At 44.0% G+C, this 19,495-nt stretch overlaps 1 protein-coding gene across 7 annotated transcripts in view; it reads left to right on the top strand.

Annotated features, from left to right (window-relative positions):
- Positions 1-19,495, top strand: part of LOC143510597 (shisa family member 6) — a 40,219-nt gene that overhangs the window by 2,641 nt on the left and 18,083 nt on the right. For all 7 annotated transcript variants that reach the window (XM_077000136.1, XM_077000135.1, XM_077000134.1 and 4 more), the window contains exons 3-4: positions 473-633; positions 3,950-4,048. In XM_077000136.1, the coding sequence (XP_076856251.1) occupies positions 473-633; positions 3,950-4,048 (260 nt within the window). The remainder of the gene's footprint in view (positions 1-472; positions 634-3,949; positions 4,049-19,495) is intronic.

Here is a 19,495-nt window from a genome sequence, read left to right as displayed (position 1 = left end):
GTATAAAAAGCACCTTTTTAGAAACGTCAAAACTGACACACACACACACACACACACACACACACACACACACACACACACACACACACACACACACACACACACATGCACATGTGCACACACACAGAATGTGAATGTAATTGGAAAGTGCTGACATTTCCACTATGCTAGAGGAGGGGGTGGTAGCAAATTCAATTTCTCCCAATCACATCACACAGAACTAACATATTCATAATGTATAATTATTCTGAATTACCAACCCCACGGCTAACTACATTCACTGGGTGAAACTCAAAATAATGAAGTTTTCATGATCAAGTGTTTACACTCCTTATTTCTGAACCACATTAGCTTTGGTAGTTTTTGGGTAAAATGTCATTCTGCTCACAGAGTCCTCATATTGTGTTTAAGCGTTTCGTCAACAGAGCCATCAGTCACTGCTGTTTCTGCCTTTCCCCCCTTATCCCCCCAGAGCCCTAGCAGATATTTTGAGGCAGCAAGGACCCATTCCCATATCTCAGTATGACTGTGAAAACTTTGCGGCGATGAACAGCTCATCCAAAGACAACACGCCACAGCGGACAGGCTCCAAAAACCATTACACCCCTGTTCACGCCTCCAAATCAAACCACGGTAAGAAAATGCCCTCGAAAACCTTCCCCCCAAAACATATCCACCCCAACACATACACACACATACACACACACACACACACACACACACACACACACACACACACACACACACACACACACACACACACACACACACACACACACGCGCGCACACACATACACAGTCGCCACATTCCTGACTCACAGCTCGCATCGAATGCTCTCAGGAAGGATATAACGAACAGCCAGGCTTCGATACGATACGGGTGGAGGTTCGGTGGAGGTGACGCGCACGCGTCTGGGTGGAGGAGCGTGTCGGGCTCGCAGGCTGCATTGCTGGCAGGGTGCCAGACAGCTGTCAGTCAGAGCGTGCCCGTTCAGCGTGAGGATGAGGCGGCCTGGGAGGCTCACGCTTTGGCTCAGTGCTGCAGCACAATGCGTCCCTCGCTAAATACACTTGCTAAACACTCAATAAATAACTGACTCATGCATGCCAAATTGGAACAGTCAATTAGGATTAAGCTATAAGTTTTGGCCACCATTTTGGCCTGGGTTTGAGCTGAAGGCTGCTCCACTTTTTTATTATTTAAGGGTTATTTGGAGTCTCGCGGAACTTGAATTTATGTGAAGGGCCATTCACTTAACAACTGTGAATGATTTTTATACAAGATAAGTAATCACAGTCTATATATCAACAGGTCAGTGAGAAAACAAGCAGTGCCTTGCTCCTGTGATGATCATGGCTCTTCGATGTTGCAGTAGGATGTAACACATTTCTGCAAACCTAATCAAAAGGCATCACTTATTTAACTTGAATTTGACATGGATTAGGTCTGTTTACTGTGTGCAGCCGTCTGTTGCAGAGAATGGGTGTGTGGCAGGTGACAGTGACCCAGGGCCAGGCACTGGAGGCCAGCTGTAGTTTCACATTACGCCATCGTCCCTCCTTGTCCGTCAGAATCCAGGGTCCAGGCTTGTTGTCCTGTAGTTTGGACCAAGGATGGCTGTGTTGCGGTGATGTCACAGTCAATATCATGCTCAGGAGAGGAGCTGAGCAGTTCTGGTTACCCTTGTGCTGTCAGCAGCACTCGAGGTCAGCCATCGCACAGGCTGACTGCCGCTTGTGCCCAGGGGCGGGAGGCAGTATTTCCACCAGGGACCGTTTAACCCCACTCCACTCAGATGTGAGGAGAGGCCTTAGACTCTGGAGGAATGTGGGTAATTGGAATACAGATTGGACTCCTATGCATTGTTAAACTACAAGGCCAGGTCAAATAAAAATGCAAGTGTTTTTTTTATTTTTTCATGGAGACATTGAGATTGTTGCATTGCATCACGAGATGTTTTTGGGGGGTTTAGTGATCCTGTATTTGACTGCCCATAAAATTCTCCATAGAGAGGATTTGAAATGCTAGAAAACTGGAAAATTGCTGGATAAATATATACAATATATATTCAGTATACACATATAGACAAATCCAAGACACATCCTAAACACATCCAAGATACATCCAAGATACAGCCAAGAAACATCCACGACACCGCCAAGGTATCCAGGAATTCACTGCCAATATTCAGTAGACCTGTTTGTTTACTGACATATGGAAATGTATACTGAAGCTCTTCTTTCTTTCTATAGTCAGAACTAAAATTACTTGCCTTATTAGAATTCTTTATTTCTTTTCTTTTTTATCTTTCAAAGTATCCACATGATGCAGTGTTTCATCAACAATGTCCTTGGCAAATAGCAAAAGGACTAATTACTTTATATAAATGCACTAATTAATTGCCTAATAAATGGAGTGACAAAAATGATCAGAACATTAATATAACCTAAAATTTTATTGCATTGCCGTAGGACAGTTATGCCATTGTCCCAGTGTGTTTGCATGTGCACGTATGCATGTTTTTCTCTGATATTGCTTCAAGAGACCAACATTGATGCTGCATACATAACATTTTCCTGGCTTATTAAACTATGTTTTAATTAACTTAATTAACAGGTGAAATGCCAGTAGGCAATTTCATAATGATATGCACTCTGCACCTTTTTATCTTTTTAGTTTTTACATTGCAGGATCTGCATTTTTCCCTCACCAATTAATAGCAAAACTGCCCAAACTATAACATCTCAGTATTAACTGCAATATTCCCTAATTGAGTTTAAATGATCTTGCATGCAACCATGAGTGTATGATGCCAGTGCGCACTGAATCCTCTCCGCAACACACCTTAGCCGAACTCCTGCGTCACACATGATCGTACACTCATGTTAGAGGAAGGGCAAGGTGTGTGTGTGTGTTGTTGTCATTTAAAGCACATTCGAAATTCATGCCCTTGTGGGCAATGCTTGAAGGTTGAAGTCAGTCTCACGACTCCCCCGGGACAGCAGTAGGACAGCCGGGTAGTTTCAGCCTCGTGGTTAAGCAGTGCTGCTTGGTAATGAAGGCCAGGTCGCTCGCTCGAGTGCTGGCTCACGCCTGCTACCACGAGTGCCTGTCATTCTATGAAATCTCCTGTTTCATCCCATTCTGAACACTTCTCATGTTTTTTTTTTATTCAGTGGAGTGTGTCACAGTTCACCTTCAGCAGCAAGGGGCCGTGATGTCTATATTTTTCCCGGATTTGTCCAGCTGCTTTTGGAAATCCGCAGTGAAAACATGGAGCGGAACAGACAAGCTTCTCTTCTCTTAGAGACTCCAGCAGTGCACACGGCATCCTTAAGCAGCCAATGATCAGGCCCGTCCTGAAGGTTCCGAGTTCATTTCATAGTTTCACTTTGGCCAATTTCACTCCTCTTTCAGAGCTCAGAGAAACACCGCCATGCTCTTTCTAATTCTGAGCAGCAGATGGATGTATTACTCTCTTACCGCATGGCCACGTCTGCTGCGACCTATGGTCGATTCGAAATCTTGCTCTTATCTAGCTTTGCAAGCTGCTGTATCAGTAATTGCCATCCGATTATAAATCTGATGTGTGCCGCTGAGCTTACCGTCAACTTACTTACCCAAATGGCATTCAAGGTCATCGTCAGGATATCAGTTATAGTATACTCATTTCACCAGCGATTGTAATGTCAAGTGCACAACTAAGACAGGCTGCTCACAGCATCTGATATTCCCACTGCCCTGAGCCATACATATTGTGCGAGTGAGGGGTCTTTATGACCCTGAATCATGACCTGTCACGAGGGCATTTAGCTCCTTATGTCATCCATCTCGCATTACATTAAAAGGCGGGTGGGAGGGGCATTGTGGGCGGGGTGGGGTGGGATGGGGGTCGAAGGGGTCAGCCAAGAGACTGCTCAAGGCTCACTGCTGGCTAACTCATTTCAGGTGGACATTACCCGAAGGAGGGGGTGCGCGGTGGGGGCCACGACTTGCACAACTTCATCTCGTCTGGATTCGTGACTCTGGGGAGAGGCCACGTGAAAGGTAGCTGTACACTCTCTTACTGCTTGGCCGACTGACCGCGGAAGGGCCGAGGGACCTTCCTGATGTGCTTTTACCATGTGTATGCGCTCGGCTTCCCAGTGCTCAGAGTTCAGCAGCAGAGTAGCACGAAGCATGTAGTGCTGTCAGTGCTAAATTGTGCCCCCTTGCAATCGAAAGCTGTAATCTATGTACTGAAAGCTGCACATAGGCCAAGCGCTCCATTTCCTTAAGCGCCAGGCAGTCACATTTGGTGTAAGACTGTAAACCTTATCCTTTTTTTATTCGAACACCCTCTGGTTAAAAGGCAGGTAAGCAACATGTTCATGTTTTATTACAATTGCTGCAAAATCTCTCACCTCGACGCCTATGGCCTAATGAGCCGCTGCCTTGTGTCATACAGCCCGACGTTGGAGTGCGATGTTTCGGATACTGCAGCAAACTCGATCTATGTACATGACATGCTGAGGCCTCTTCAGTGCGGGCTAAACCCAGCGAGGTGGCGAGGGCCTCTCACACCCACACCAGACCTGCTCATTTTCCCGTCCCACTCATGTGGGAATGTTGGCGGCGCGCTAATTAACATGCATGCTCCGTGCTGCCTGTAAAACAGCTCCACCATTTATTATATACTTGCACCTTCTGGGCCATTACAGTGGTATCTCTCAAAGACTCTCCGCCCTCTGAAGGGAAGGAGGAGGAGAGGTGAAGAATCGGGCGGTGGAAGATCTATTCACCAGATAAGCAAACAGATGTCACGCCATCAGTAATTTCACATCGAGTTTAATTGAGCAGGATGATAAACAGGTTGTTGGCTTATACGTCATGCTGGAGAGATACGCTTTTTGGCCCTGCCAGGCACCTGTCCAGTCATTCTGTTTGCCCTAATAGCTAGGCCGAGCTCATTTTAGCCGGGTAAAACCAAGAGCCTCCCTCCCAGAAAAGCATCATAGATCACGCATCCATCCAGAGGGCTGAGAGAGCAGGAGGCAGCGAGAGAGAGGGAGGGAGAGAGAGAGAGAGAGCGAGAGAGAGAGAGAGAGAGAGAGAGAGAGAGAGAGAGAGAGAGGAAGAGAGGGATAGAGAGAGAGAGAGAGACAGAGAGAGAGAGAGAGAGAGCACTGTTGCCCATTAGGCATCATTCCTCTGTTTGCATTTCATTTCCACAGCTACAAAGCGTTGATCTGAAATCCATTTTCTTTTGCCTGTCCTTCCAAACCGCACCCTCACCTCCACCTGCTGGGTGGCTTGTTTTTGTTGTTGTGTCTACCCTTTCCACCAAGGCCTGTTCACCTGCGCATGGCGGAAACACTGGCTATTTTTACCCATTCTTCATGAAATATGAGGAGTGAAAGTATTGGTGTGTCTTCAGTCTCAACAGCTTGCACACTGGCCCCTGTACAATCTGGACACAGTATCCCTCTAAGTTGTAGAGCCACTGTGCAGCTTTGTATATTTGTATTTTTGATCCATTGAAATGCACTGTGGTTCATTTGGAATGATAGGCGGGTCTTGTCATAATGCACACAACAATTTTATTTGAACAGAACTAGGATCCTTTAATGTTCAACATCAAAGCAAACAGTTTCCATGGATAACTCTGATTTTGCCCCTTTCTGTCTTGTTTGTTTTAGTCTATGTGAAAATTGAATACTCAGTGCTCTGAATTTTCTTTCACACTTTCATGCTTGTATTTCAAGGTACCTAGGATTGGCTTTCTGCCACTTAAGTGGAAGGGTTTCTGTTATTGTCCTGTTTTTGTAATGGTCATTATTGCCTTGTTTTGTTTTTGTAATAGTCATTATTGACTATGATGATGTTCGGTAATCTCAAGTCTGGACTGAATATAAATCTGCATACACTTAGCAACAACCAGGTTGCCTTGCCTAGTGAGTCCATAGCTTTTATAGATCAGTGTGTACTGGCAGCCCTAGTTATCTCCCACCACACCTTGACAGCAACATACACAGGCAGTAAGTATTTTTACGTTTCGCCCTGCACCACTGCTGCCACAATCAATCGCAATCAAAGGCCAAATAGTCGGGGGAGTCGGGATGGCATTCGTCTCGTTAACAAAAGCAGGCCTGTGGCAGAATGCCGTCCGCCTTGTTAAATCGCTTCGCCTTCATTTCTCGACCTCTTCCTCTCGCCTGCCCGTATTCCTTTCTCGCTGGCGCGAGCAGACGCCAGGGCCTCCCGCATCATGGGCGTGCAGCTCCGAGCGAAAAACGTGACCGGGTGAGACGTGAACCTGTCGGTTTCCCCGGACTCTTCTGCGAGAGCTCGGAATGTTTTGCTCGCTGTTCACCCAAGATCTGTCTGACGCAAGAGCCCGCAGGAACGGGCAACTAAAAGACTATCTATTTCCCATTACTCCATCTTTCCTTCGAGATGACGGGCGTCCGTGGAGTTAAATTTGCGATTGGCGGCAGAGCTCGTAGTTCGTAGATTCATTTTCGCAGGTCTGGTATTAAATAATTAAGCTACGGTTCAGAGGGCCTAATTACAGAGTGAGGCTTTGCTTCACTGTTTGTTGATCCCAGGAGGAATGCAGATGATGACGGGGGAGAAGGCATGTACAGCTGATCACAGCACACTGTGCAGAATTTACTCTCCACGAGAAAGACATTTCAATGAAGGAAAGCCTAAAACGAGATTTCTGGAGTTTATAGTCTTTGGAGGTTGTTGATATGATCAAATCTCTAAAGAAAATGACCAGTTGTTGGTGCTGGAGGCACCACACTGGGATTTTAGATGCAAACAGTGAGCTGCTAATCACTGTTCATTAAATATGGCGTGTCTAATAAAGGTGATGTCCCATGATGTAATTATCACAGTCTTTTCAGTGGTGCTGCTGATGGAGCGTTCACCCCGGCTCTATCGTTGTGAAGAGTCTGGCAGTGGTGGCCCTGCTCTCAAATGGGGAGAAGGGCGGGGCCGTTAGGAGGGGGAGTGTATGATTGGTTTGTCTGACCACAGGGCTCTGACCTTTGCTTTTTGCTCTTTGTGTGAAAATAGACGGAGAAGCCACGCAGTCTTTTCACACAGCGTTCTTATCAGCATTCTGCTGCTCAGACTGATGCCTTTCAAAAGAGCCTTCAGCAAAAACAAGCACACAAACAACAAACAAAAAAATTCCATGCGGTCATGGGGAGGAGGGGAATTTGGTATGACAGCTCCTGTGGGATCCCCATGTGCTGCCCTTAAGAAGGCGGGTACGGGGCATGAACTTAAAAAGGTTGGTATAGGACATGACATTAAGGCGGGTATGTGGGTTCTGTGGTGAGTGTACAGAGCATGACCTTATGTAAGCGGTATAGGACATACCTTTAAGAAAGAGGTTATGGGTCATGACCTTAAGAAGATGGTACAGGACATGACCTTATAAGGGGATATAGGGCTTGCCCTGTGATGAGCGTATGAAACATGACCTTAAGAAGGGATTATAGGGCATGCCCGCAGGAAGTGGGGTACAGGTACACCCTAAACAGGGACATGTCAGGTACGGAGGACTACTCACTGTGCAGTTGTGCAATACCCTAAACTGCACAGACTGCTAGAGTTTAATGGGGAGTGGCCATCTGTTCTGTGTGCTCTTGGAGAATGCTTGCTTCAGTGCCTTCTAATTTCGCTTTCTTTGAGAGCACTGGAGTGTCACATTTTAGCCATCCATATACACCGAAGCACTCCTCTGTCTCTGGCTCTGTTTCCCACAGTTTGATGAAACACAATCTCCTAAAATTTCCGCAGCAGTAATGAAAAGCTACCTCAGCCGGCAGAGATAAAATAGGTTGTACAGTCTACTTTATATCATTCTCAGCGAGCTGAGCAGGGAGTTGCGGTGTACCCCTGCAGCAGGGATCGAAGGCTTCAATTGTTGCTCTTTCTGATTGGAAATGTGCTTCCCTTTAAAATCAGGCCCTCCATAGCCTGTGAATGAAATAAAGCGTGCAAATATGACGGGTCCTACCTTGAGTCTGCATTGGAAAGGGCAATTTCCTTCAGGCAGTCCTCTCTTAGTACTGCACTCGTCCCCTGGAGGCTGGCTTCATTTACTTTCTTGATTGTTTTCAGTTTCAATGTACAATGTTTGATTACACATTTGGCCTTGATGGGCATGACTGACACTTAGCATAACTGGTACCTCAAGACGTTTGATGGATCTAAATGATTTATCTATGGTTGGGTGGCCATTAACACATACTGCAGTGCTCATACGCACAAAGGAGGAACAGGATGCTGGAGGATGCCTGACTGCAGTTTATTATCTGACGGAAATACAGAGTGTCATTCAATTTCACAGCCAACATGCTTAGCGACTCATTGGCATCCCAATGGAATATGGTGCCACTCATTGAACTTGTTTTTATTGAAGGGGAGTAGATTAGTGGATTACCTGCCCGCATGCGGAAATTGATGGTTTGCTATTTACTAGGTGAAATGAGCTGTTGCCTTTTTAGCAGAATAAATGTGATGATTTTACCTCCGCAGTGTCCACTGAGTTTGTGGCTACAGTAAGGAAACAGGAAATGTAAGATCACCAGCGCAATTTGACAATTATTATAATGATAATTATTCCCTTACGTGTTTTCTTTGTGCTCCTGCGAAGATACGCAGGCGCTAAATTCGTCAATCCGCTCACGCCGCCTCTGACAGATGTGCGCGTGTCGTGCGGAGATGGGGTCTGAGCTGGTGATTAAGATCTGTGGGCAGGTGACTTACCCGGGCTGCCAAGATCCTTACCAGTGAATTCATTAGTGTGACAACAAACAGGAAATGCCTCCTGCCGTGTCCATAAACAGCAAAGTCTCTAAATGTCAGCGCAGTCATCCTTATTCTCCTCTGGTCCAGCCATCTCACTCAGCAACCCCCATGTGTGCAGAAAGCCTTGTCTTCCAGTGGGGCGTGGGGAAACGTTAAGGAAGTCACTTTCAATATCCGCCTAACGTCGCCTTGCCACGAGACAAAGCCCGCTTTCGAATCCACTTGTAGGTGAGATGCTTGCTGAACGCACGAGCGACGTAGACTGTTTCACCAACACTTTGATGCCCATGGAGGTGCATTTTTATGGAGAATGTCTTATGTAAGCTTTTTTTTTAACTACGCATAATGCGCCATATATGTGCCGGGTTAGTTTACTGCTTTGCACCATTTTAGTGATGAAAGAGGATCCTAGATGCCCCAGCTATGTTTAATCTAAAGTGGTTTACATCGATACGTTCTCTTGAGACGTAGCCTTGGCCGCAATCAATGCTGCTCTTTTTTTCCTGCGTCTTCTGGGCTCTCCCATAACTACGGATTGGGGGTGGAATTTGTGGCGTGATTTGTCCCGAAATCCCCTAAAGCCAGAGTTAATGTATTGTAGAAACTGAAAGCAAGATAAATAATGAAAAAAAAGACCCAGGGACAAGTCACATTCTTTTTAATGTGCCCAGTAAGAGTGGGTACAGAGGAGAGTATATACCATTGAGCAGCTCAGAACTATAACATTGAGTTGTAATCGTTTTGGTCTTTTTTATGACACATGTAAGGCTTTTATGCTCATCTCTCGTGAGGCACCACACTGCTCAATTATGTGAGTGCATGTCTGATACCAATAACGGCCATGTGGGAAAAGGTCCGACACGATGCTCCATTCCTGTATCCTGCTTTTACTTGGATAGGCTTGAAAGGAGAGGCTGGTTCGCCTGGTCCTCACTGCGGAGTTTCCTATATCCCAGCAAATGTAAAGCGGTTTGTAGCCCACAAGTTTGTACGTGCACGAGAAAGGATGGCCACAGTTCAACAGTAATTTTATGGTCTGGTTAACACTGAAATTGAGTTCATATATTAATAATGTTTGGTTAATTTCAAGACATCGCTTCCACAGTTTTGAACCCAGCATCCATAATTCACAAGCAGACACCAAAGAGGAAAAAGTGTCCACAGCCGTCTTGTTCAAACCGGGTTGCTGAGCGATTTGTCTTGCAGCTAGGCGTGGAACCTGCTATGGGAAAAACAAATAGTTTTTTAAATTCTGCCTTTTTTTTGCCAGTCAGCTGAAAAAAGAGTGAAGAGTAATGGAGGCCAAAGACATGGAGACGCTTTGCTGTTTGTTCGGCTGGGCCTCACCGTTAATGTGCCGCATCAATCAGGACCTCCCGCACGTAGTCAGGTGCCTCTTTATCACAGCTCGTTAGAGTAAGTGCAGGTATTTGAAAGTTTTTTTTTTCATCAGTTGAAATGTAAGGAGTTTTCATGCAAATGGTCCCCTTGTAGGTTTTGATACTTATTGTGAGGAGAACTGAGGATCGAGGAAAGAAGCCATTTTCAGAAATCTTGACACAGAAATGAGGCGAGATTAGTGGATCATTGTAATTGAGCAGATGGCTCTTAAGCATCATCTCCGTTCATACTGCACACCTCATGGAGACACATATGCCACACGTCCCATATTACTTTAATTAAAGCAACACTCATATGAACTGCTTCTTCATATGGTCGACTTACCTACTGGAGGGTATACATCAAGCAGTATTAATCCCAGAAGGAATATAAGGCAAAGATTATGCAGCATTATAGAACATATTTGCGTACAATATGTGTACAATTTACATTTACACATATTCATATATACATACAATATATATAAAATTATTAAAATATATACTTTATATAAGTACTTTATATATACACCGTATATATATATACTACTCAAAAAAATAAAGGGAACACTAAAATAACACATCCTGGATCTCAATTAATAAAAATCTTTGAAATCAGTTGAAAATCTCTCATTTCTACCTGTTGTCTGTTCCATTTGCACAAGAGCAGTTGAAATTGATTCACTATCAGTGTTGCTACCTATCTGAACACGAAGTGTGGATGACTTGGAGTTACATTGTGTTGTTTAAGTGTTCCCTTTATTTTTTTGAGCAGTGTATATACTGTATAATTGTGAATCCTTATAATTTCACCATATAAAAGCACTATATAAAAGCTACCAATGACTTGGAAAGACTCTCTTTTTTGTCATTAGGACCCTTTTTAATAATACAATATGTTGAAGCAATCTTTGTTGCAGTGTTTTATTTGCTTTGATGCAGTGTTTTGTTGTTTTGATTGATTTGATTAATGACTGCGAGGGCAGAAACAGAACCTTACCTCTACATTCCTGAATATAAATATATTTTTGTTGTTTCTGAGACCTTAAGATAAGTTGCCTTGAATATAGATCACGACTTTGCTTCAAAACTGGTGTGAGGCCTTGAGATAGTTGGGATTAGAACTCAGTCCTTCCTGAGATGCCTCAGGTACAGGTACAACCTTGCACTCTCTGTGGGAGAGGTTGCTCTTAGCATCTTCTTTTATTCCTATCTGGAATATATTGTGGTTTTTGTCATAAAGGTTATGGTGAGGAGTGGGGAAGTAGCGGTGGTCTTACATTAACATGGTAGAGCCATAGTTATCACTGGAACCTGTTCAGTGAGGAACAGGTCAGGTAGGATTACCCATCATGTCTCAGACCAGGAGAGAAAATGAACTCATGAACTCTCTACAAACATCTTTCTTAGAACTGAGCTCCTGGGTGAATGGATTATAAGATGAAAGACAGGGCAGGAAGAATTTGTTTCTGTTTTAAACTCACTTTCATGTGTGCTTTTATGGCTTTATAGGCAAGTGTTAAGATTTCCACTTTTTTTCTTTATTAGATGCTTACCTGCTCAACAGCTCTTGCTGATGAATTTATGTGTAACAAAGCTTTCTTATATATATATATATATATATATATATGGTGATTTTCTCATCTCAAACAATTTATAGAAACAAAATCCAACAGTGGTGGGTATAACCCAATAAAAAATATCAATGTCTCAGTTACTTCTCATGTGCCCTTGAGCATTAATCACAGCTTGACAATTACATCTCATGCTGATCATAAGTCCACGTGTTGTCTGCTGAGGCATGACATTCCACTCTTCCTGAAGGACGGCCTTCAGGTCTTTGAGGTTCTGGGGTACCAAGTTGGTGTGGTCAGGTACCCTTACAGGTCATCTAGCACACAAACCACTCTGATGTAAACAGTTTTGAATGGTCTGGCATGTCTCTCAACTCCCTTAAATGTGCTTGGAGTTGTGTGGCATTCATCATCCGGTTCCACAGCGCACTGGTCACAATGAACCGGTCATCAGTGTGAGTGGTGAAAAGACTTCCACTTCTCTGCCTTTCTTTGACTCTTCCAGTCTCTCTGTGTCTCTGTGTGTCATTCTGCTGATAACACTCTGTGACACTCTAAGCTGTGGCCACTTCCATTTAAGAACATCCTGTTGGAAGCCTCACAGTGGTGATGAACTGTTGATCAAATGTTAGATGTCATCTTGATCTCATGATGTTCAAATGAGAACAACATGACGAGGAGCCCGTTCTAATTGAACCAGGAAATGTATTGCTCAATTAATGGATCAAACACCTGTTGTGTTAGAGAACAACAATGTTCTAAAACATTGAACAGTTGGTCATGTGCATTCAAAGGTTTAGAGAAGGTCACATTAAGTTCATGTGTGAAGGTTAGAGTGCTTTTTGGTTCATCCTGAAATTTCACCCAAAAGCCAAGTATATCCCAGGACTCCATTTCCAGGTGAGTAACTACAGTGCTACAGTATGTAAAGTAATACAAGATTTAGACATAGCCTCTCTCTCTCTCTCTCTCTCTCTCTCTCTCTCTCTCTCTCTCTCTCTCTCTATATATATATATATATATATATATATATATATATATATATATATATATATATATATATATATATATATATATATATATATATATATATATACATACACAACACACACAAACATACACACACACACTACACAACAAAAAAATGTTGAACTCTGATTCCAGAGACATTAAGTTGTGCGGGTGGGGCACAGCAAACAAATGGCAAACGGGTCTGAACTAAAGTGGTAAATAGTAAATAGGGTATTTGAGTGGTATCTCAAGGGTATTTCCTTGACCTTATATGCATTCTACTTGCCACATGTGAAGCAAACTCTAGTTTTCCTTTGTAATCTATTATTCATATGGAATCGGCAGGGAGAAGACTGTGGAAGGCATGCCATTGTTTTCTTTACCCCCCCATTCTTACTCAGTATTGTAAGGCTGCACAAATGGAATGATTGCCCTTTGTTGTGTGCGAAATGTGCTATTCTGCCTCAGATAGAAACCAGACTTGTCATTCCCGACACACCATGCCCAGAGTCAGCCTTGGCTTTTTTTAATGTAAGTAATGCCACGCAAATTGGAATTTAACAGCTTCAGGTATGATTCATCCACAGAACCATTTGCTGGAGATTAGAAGTGGAGGCAGGGTTCACGGTGGGGGATGGGCAGGGATTATAAAGGGCATTTCTGTTTATTTAAATTTACCAGGCCATGGTGCCATTCGCAATTGGTTGTGGAACCAGAGTCAACGGTGTGTCTTGAACACTAACGTTGCACCCTGCCATTGCTATAACGTCTGCAGATGTGCCCTCAGCACAAAGAGCCGCACCGTATGCGCAGGTGCGGCCCTAATCAGTTTAACGTCCTCCAGCTGTGACCGTTAAGGGATTAAACGGCTGCAGCGTTAAGTCTCAGGATAGGTGGGATACGGAGGCCTGGCGTGTTCTGTTCACCCGCATGCATGCATGGGTGGCTGGGCAGCCCAGGGTGAGCACAGGATTTGGGGCCACTGAAGCTCGTGCTCTGCCCAGCTGAAGCAGGCTTTGGATAATTGCCTTTTTTTTTTCACAGAGGCCCATTTTGAACGAGCTCAAAATCCGTGAAAGGCTCGGGAAGGACGTCATTTACTCTTGGCAAGAGGAAGAAAAAAGAAAAAAAAATCACAGCCTGTTTTTTTTTGTTTGTTTTGTTTTGGGGTTTTTTAAGTCTGGCAAGTTGCAGATTAGTCGTGCAGTACAGGTAACATGCTAAGGATCCCTTTAAATACATTTTCAGTGCTTTAATGGGTCTTGGGCTGTTGCACTGGCTCTGCCTTGTCGTCAAACGCCCTTGGCGGCTACAGGTGCTCGCTGTCCTGCGTTGCATTGATTGAATACGCTCGTTGCATAATTGATGGCCCTTTTCAATAGTAACAAATGCTGGTGCTCCCATTAGGTAGTGTGTATATTGAGGAAGGTTGTTTGGAGAGATGTAGATACAGTGAGTCTGCTGATTAGACTCCTGCTGGGAGCCAGTGCAGTATGGCGGTTAATGGATGGAGGCTTTTTTTCAGGAGTATTGTGCAGAACACATGCTATTGACTTGAACTCAAAAAGCCCAAACAATCAAACAAAAACCCGAATCACAGCAGCCCTAAATTGTGTAGAGTGAAGACAACAAGCAGAGTAGAAGCTGGAGAAGAGTTCAGACATGTGCCCGCGTGATGTGGCACTAACACGAATACTTGTGGCAGGAGTTGTAGACGATCATAACACCAGGATGTATCGTCTCTCTCTGCAAATGCTGCATGCAGTCTTGCTCTTTTAAAAATAATGCGAGGAAAATAACCAGATATAAGCCTATAAGGCAGAAAAGGCAGAGTTGGCTTTGAAGTGTTTTAGACCACAGAGAAGGTGTGTACGCTTCTCACAGGAAATGTGGAGTTACAAAGCTGACAGGTATAGGTTAACATAAAAGATCCCCAAAACCATCTCTGAGAAGACAGGTGGCACTGGAAAGCTTTGGATGGATTGGTAATAGAAGAGGAGGAGGAGGAGGAGACCAGAGGCTTCTGGGAGAGAGACCCTGCTGTCTGGCACAATATGGTGGAAGGAGAGAAACGCTCGAATGCAAATCCTGGTGTCGCCTGGTGGCCTGGGCCTGTGGGTGGGGGGGGGGGGGGGGGGGGGTTAGTTTGCCCAGCAAGCAACTGAAAATAATTTGTGTAGGAGAGAAATATATTTCTGTGTTCTTTGGGTGTTTCTTTGTAAATGAGTATGTTTCGTGAATATGGCCATATAGACGATTCGTTAACTCAACACCTTGTGCATTCCTTGTCTTCTGATCTTTTTTGAACTGGTCTTTTTCCCCCTATAAAATGGAGGCTGACTCTGGCTCTCTGCATGACAGGGAGGTTGGTTGCCCTGAGTGCTGAGCTCATCTGCCGACTGCAGTGACCCCCCAGGCCACGTTCAGCACAGACACACGGAGAGGAAGACAGATCCGCTCTGCCACGACTCCACTTTCACTTTCTTTGGCAGCGACTGTTTTGTTTGCGCTCTGCTTTTTGCACACATACTAGCATGTGTATATTCTGGCTACTGATTCACAATAGCAAAGGTTTCTTTTGTGTAACAGTCCTAACACAGAGTGTGTTCTTGTCAGCACATTGAGAATAATTTTATTATCTATCACTGTCATAGCCACTGCGGCGCAGCGATTTTGCATTTAGATTATTTAGAGCGTTGCGGCTCCGCTCCTTCATCATGACAATATGGGTCTGGGTTCTGTGAGCCGGCTTTTCTGAACGCCTCCCCGACGCGACGCATCTCAAAAGCACCGTATCGATTTATTTCCTGCGAGAATGTTGTCGGCTGTCTCTGCTCTATTAATATATCGTCTGACGCGTTTAAACAACTTTGTAACCAGTAACGGATACCACAACCATTCCACCAACAGCGGAATATGAGGCGTTCTCAGCTGTAGCGACTTGCTAAGCGCACAAATCCCAAAGTTGTCCAACTACTTTTCCTTTATGGTATGGTAGAATGTAATAACACGGATACGCAGAGTAATTTAACTTTATTCCATTCAGCACTGTAATATAATGTGAGTAGAAGATGTTAATCTGCATAATGTTCATTTTACACCCGTGTCAACTGTATTTCGTATCGGATGTCAGCTCGGAACGGGCTCGAGCTGCTAGAGCCGAAAGAACGCGGGTGCTGAACGCGGCGCGCGCTTCAAACCCAGCCGCTCAAGACAGGACGCTACAAACGCAATTATGGTCGGATGTAATTAGAATTGTATTAACCTTCTGACGAGCGACTCGGCGTGTAAAGAATCCTGCATGGCGCGCGGTGACGGCTTTGTCAGCTGTGCGAGAGAAATCCGCAGCCCTGCCCAATTCTCGCAAGAGATTCAGCAATCTAGGCAAGCATGAAAATATTTAATTAAACTGCGGTAAATAGAGAAAGCATTCATGCATCAGATGGGGGTGGAGACGCTGGTGGAGCTGTAGATAATAGCTCAGGATACAGTGTCCTGTTCGCTATGTCCATTTGCATCCTGAAGCTCATCAGTGATATTAGCACTTCTGGCATGGGCTGCTGATCCCAAAACTCGTATATCCACTAACTTCTCCTGCATAGATATTAGTGATATTATAGAGCACCCTGATTTATCACACAGTATAAATAGAGTATAAAGTATAGCTTGTCCATCAGGTCTACAGCACTAATCACTGCACTGTGTCACTCAGGTGTGACTTGGTAACTTGGATGTGTGAGCTTTGAGACTGCTGTTACTCGTGGCTTTATGAGACATAACCTGCCATACAGCTGTCTCTCTCTCTCAGTACCTTCTTCCCTGCATTAAAAAAATCATAAGCACCTGTGAAGTCTATAGCCTTCCTTTCATCCCACATATCACCTAGATTAAACACTCTGGGACTATTAACGAATTCAGAGGGCGCTGGTGCTCCAAAGCCCAGAAGGAGATCTCTCAGGCTTGCTTCTGCAGGACAGGCGTCCCCACCGGTGCCGCAATGCGGCTTGTATGGGACTGTGACACGGGTGGAAGTGACGTGACAGGTGGATGGGTTTGAACTCGGTGCATGTCCGGTGTTGTTGTCCTTTCCCCTCCCCTCCTTCCCGGCTACGTTTGTGGTCCGAGCGGAGGAGTGTGAGGAGGTGTCACAGCTGAGAAACTCCAGCAACAAAATGATCTCTGTCGAACTTGCAGTTCCAGCTTGGATGGTAGTACCTGGTCAGAACTGCAATGTTATGTGAATGCAACATGGCTGACAGATTCTTCAACTTGTTGGTGGTCAGTATAACACAAAGTGCAGCACTGTTTACCTTCCAGAGTGATAAAAGATCACGTAGTGTTGTTTCTTTGTATAACATTTCTTAACATATTTTTAGAATTTTTCAAGGTGCTTGGGAGCCCTTCACACACACACACACACACACACACACACACACACACACACACACACACACACACACACACACACACACACACACACACACACACACACACACACATACACACACACACACACACTTTAAATTGTATTTTATGTCATTTTGTTAGAATGCATAAATAGTCCTGTTATACCATTTAAGGTGATCTTATTTTGTTAATAAACATTAGTGGAAATAATGTTCTTATATAACAGATTGTTCTGGGATGTTAATACAGCAATTTAATAGGGCATAACTAATGTCCTGTAATTAGTTTTAAAGGAATTTGGCCATGAAATTTAACTGAACCAGGAAAAACTATCCTAGTCTGTTTCAAAAGGGCAGCCTTCAAGTGTGACTCTTGAAGTTTGATACTGTCAGCTTTCTTTTGTACACTGATGATTTAGTAGATGATGGAGTGTGACTTGGACATTAGAACAACATTAGAAAAAGAAATATTACAACATGGTAATGCCCATTGAACTCCAAATAAAGTCTGGAGCTTTGCGATAATGACCGTCAGGTCTTCATAATGAACATCTTTCATATTGCAAATGGGCTCCTCTCTTGATGCAGTGGTGCCTTTCTAAAGGGAGTTCTAATGGCTAAATATATCTTCGTTTTCTCTCATTGTCTTTTGAGATATATGGATGCATCAGAGTTTCATGAGTTCCCTATAAACATGACTATTTCAAACACTTTGTCATTTCCAAACAATACTTTGAGCGCATGCACACACGGCTTGTGCTTTATCAGATGAAAGTTTGCACATTATAGTTGAAAGCATTGATAGGGAGTCATTTATAATCAGCTATTGATGGTGGAACTGTTGTCTGTACTCACATGTTCTTATCGCTGTTGCTCAGACATATCAGAAGTTGTTGGAGCAATGACCAGGCCCTTTGAATGCAGCCCACAAGGCAATCAAGAAAGAAATGCATCATCTCGGCAAATCACCAGCCATCAGTGTGATCTATCCTGTATTTTGAGGGAATTCACACTTTTTTTGGAATGACTGGAATGATGTGACAACAGTGGGTCTTTGTTTGCCAGCAGAGCTAATATCAAACCTACCCATCCAGTGGGTCAGCAGGTATACATAACATAGTGGAAAATGCCTTTGTGCAATTATGCAAGAGTATAAGGCCTCCTATTCATGGAATGAGCACCATAAATTTAACTTTGCTTTCAGGGACTGCCATTTTCTTTCTTCCAAATGCTCAACCCTATCAGATGAACAGAATTTTAAGGAATTAAATCCCTTTGGAAATGTCTCTATGCCTTAATGATGCCAGTAAATCGCAGGCATGGGAAGATGTTTTTGAATCTTTCAAAAGAGTTCTGATTCCTGGGAGCTCACAAGAAAAATGGATTTGTCCATTTTTTTTCTTTCTCTTCCCAAGACTGAGGGGGTTTAGTAAAGAGACACAAAAGGCTTCTGTAGTAGTTTGCAGTGCCTTGAAATGCAGGCTTGCCTATAGGATGCTGCCTACATCACAAAGTTCTGGGTGCTGACCATTCAAGAACAGAGTTCAGTTTCTTTGCTCTTTCAGTAGTGTGGAATGCATAATGGTTTTCACATGTGGTTGGGGTGGACGTGGATAAGCACATACACTTTCTGTGGGCCCTGGGCAAGGTGAAAGATATTATTTAGATGTTGCCTGCAGGGGTTCTTTCTCCGACACTCCTGATCTTGAGAGTCTCTTGTCCTCCTCTCCTCCTCTTTCCCTCCTCCTTGGTTCTGTCTCCAGTCCATTAAGTTCCTGGCCATTCGGTCTTGGTTGTCCTCCCAACAGTTCTTATGAAAAAGTACCAAAGCAGACGCTGTGGCATGCTGGGATGGTGGAGTTTGGCTTTCTGCCCCTCCCAATGACTTTAAAAACAAATGACCTTCGTCATCTTGGAGATCACGTTGATTGATTTTCATTCATGTTCTTGACTTTTTAACCCCCTATAATAATTGAATTCAAAATTTTCATCAACATGATTACCACATCATCTAGAAATGCAACCCCTTCACCCAACTGAGAGAAGGGAAAATCCTCTTTTTTGTTGCACAGCCATGTTTAATGTGCTTTCTCTTGCTCCTAAACACACCTAGACCACCAGGCTCCTTTTAACTATGAATGCAGGGATGCTGTCTGGGAAGATGAAAGCTCTCCTCTCTCTATCCAACCACACTAATTGGCCATTTGCTATGCCTACACTGACCTATTTGTGATTGTGGTCAGCTGTTTGCGTAGTGTTAGTTTCCATGGTGCTCTTGTGGATGTTTCCGGCACAGGTATTGATTGACACAGTACC

This window comes from Brachyhypopomus gauderio, chromosome 3 (genome assembly GCF_052324685.1).
Source record: "Brachyhypopomus gauderio isolate BG-103 chromosome 3, BGAUD_0.2, whole genome shotgun sequence".
NCBI classification, from domain to species: Eukaryota; Metazoa; Chordata; class Actinopteri; order Gymnotiformes; family Hypopomidae; genus Brachyhypopomus; species Brachyhypopomus gauderio.
Note: the sequence above shows the minus strand (reverse complement) of the source record. Positions and strands in the feature narration are given on the sequence as shown.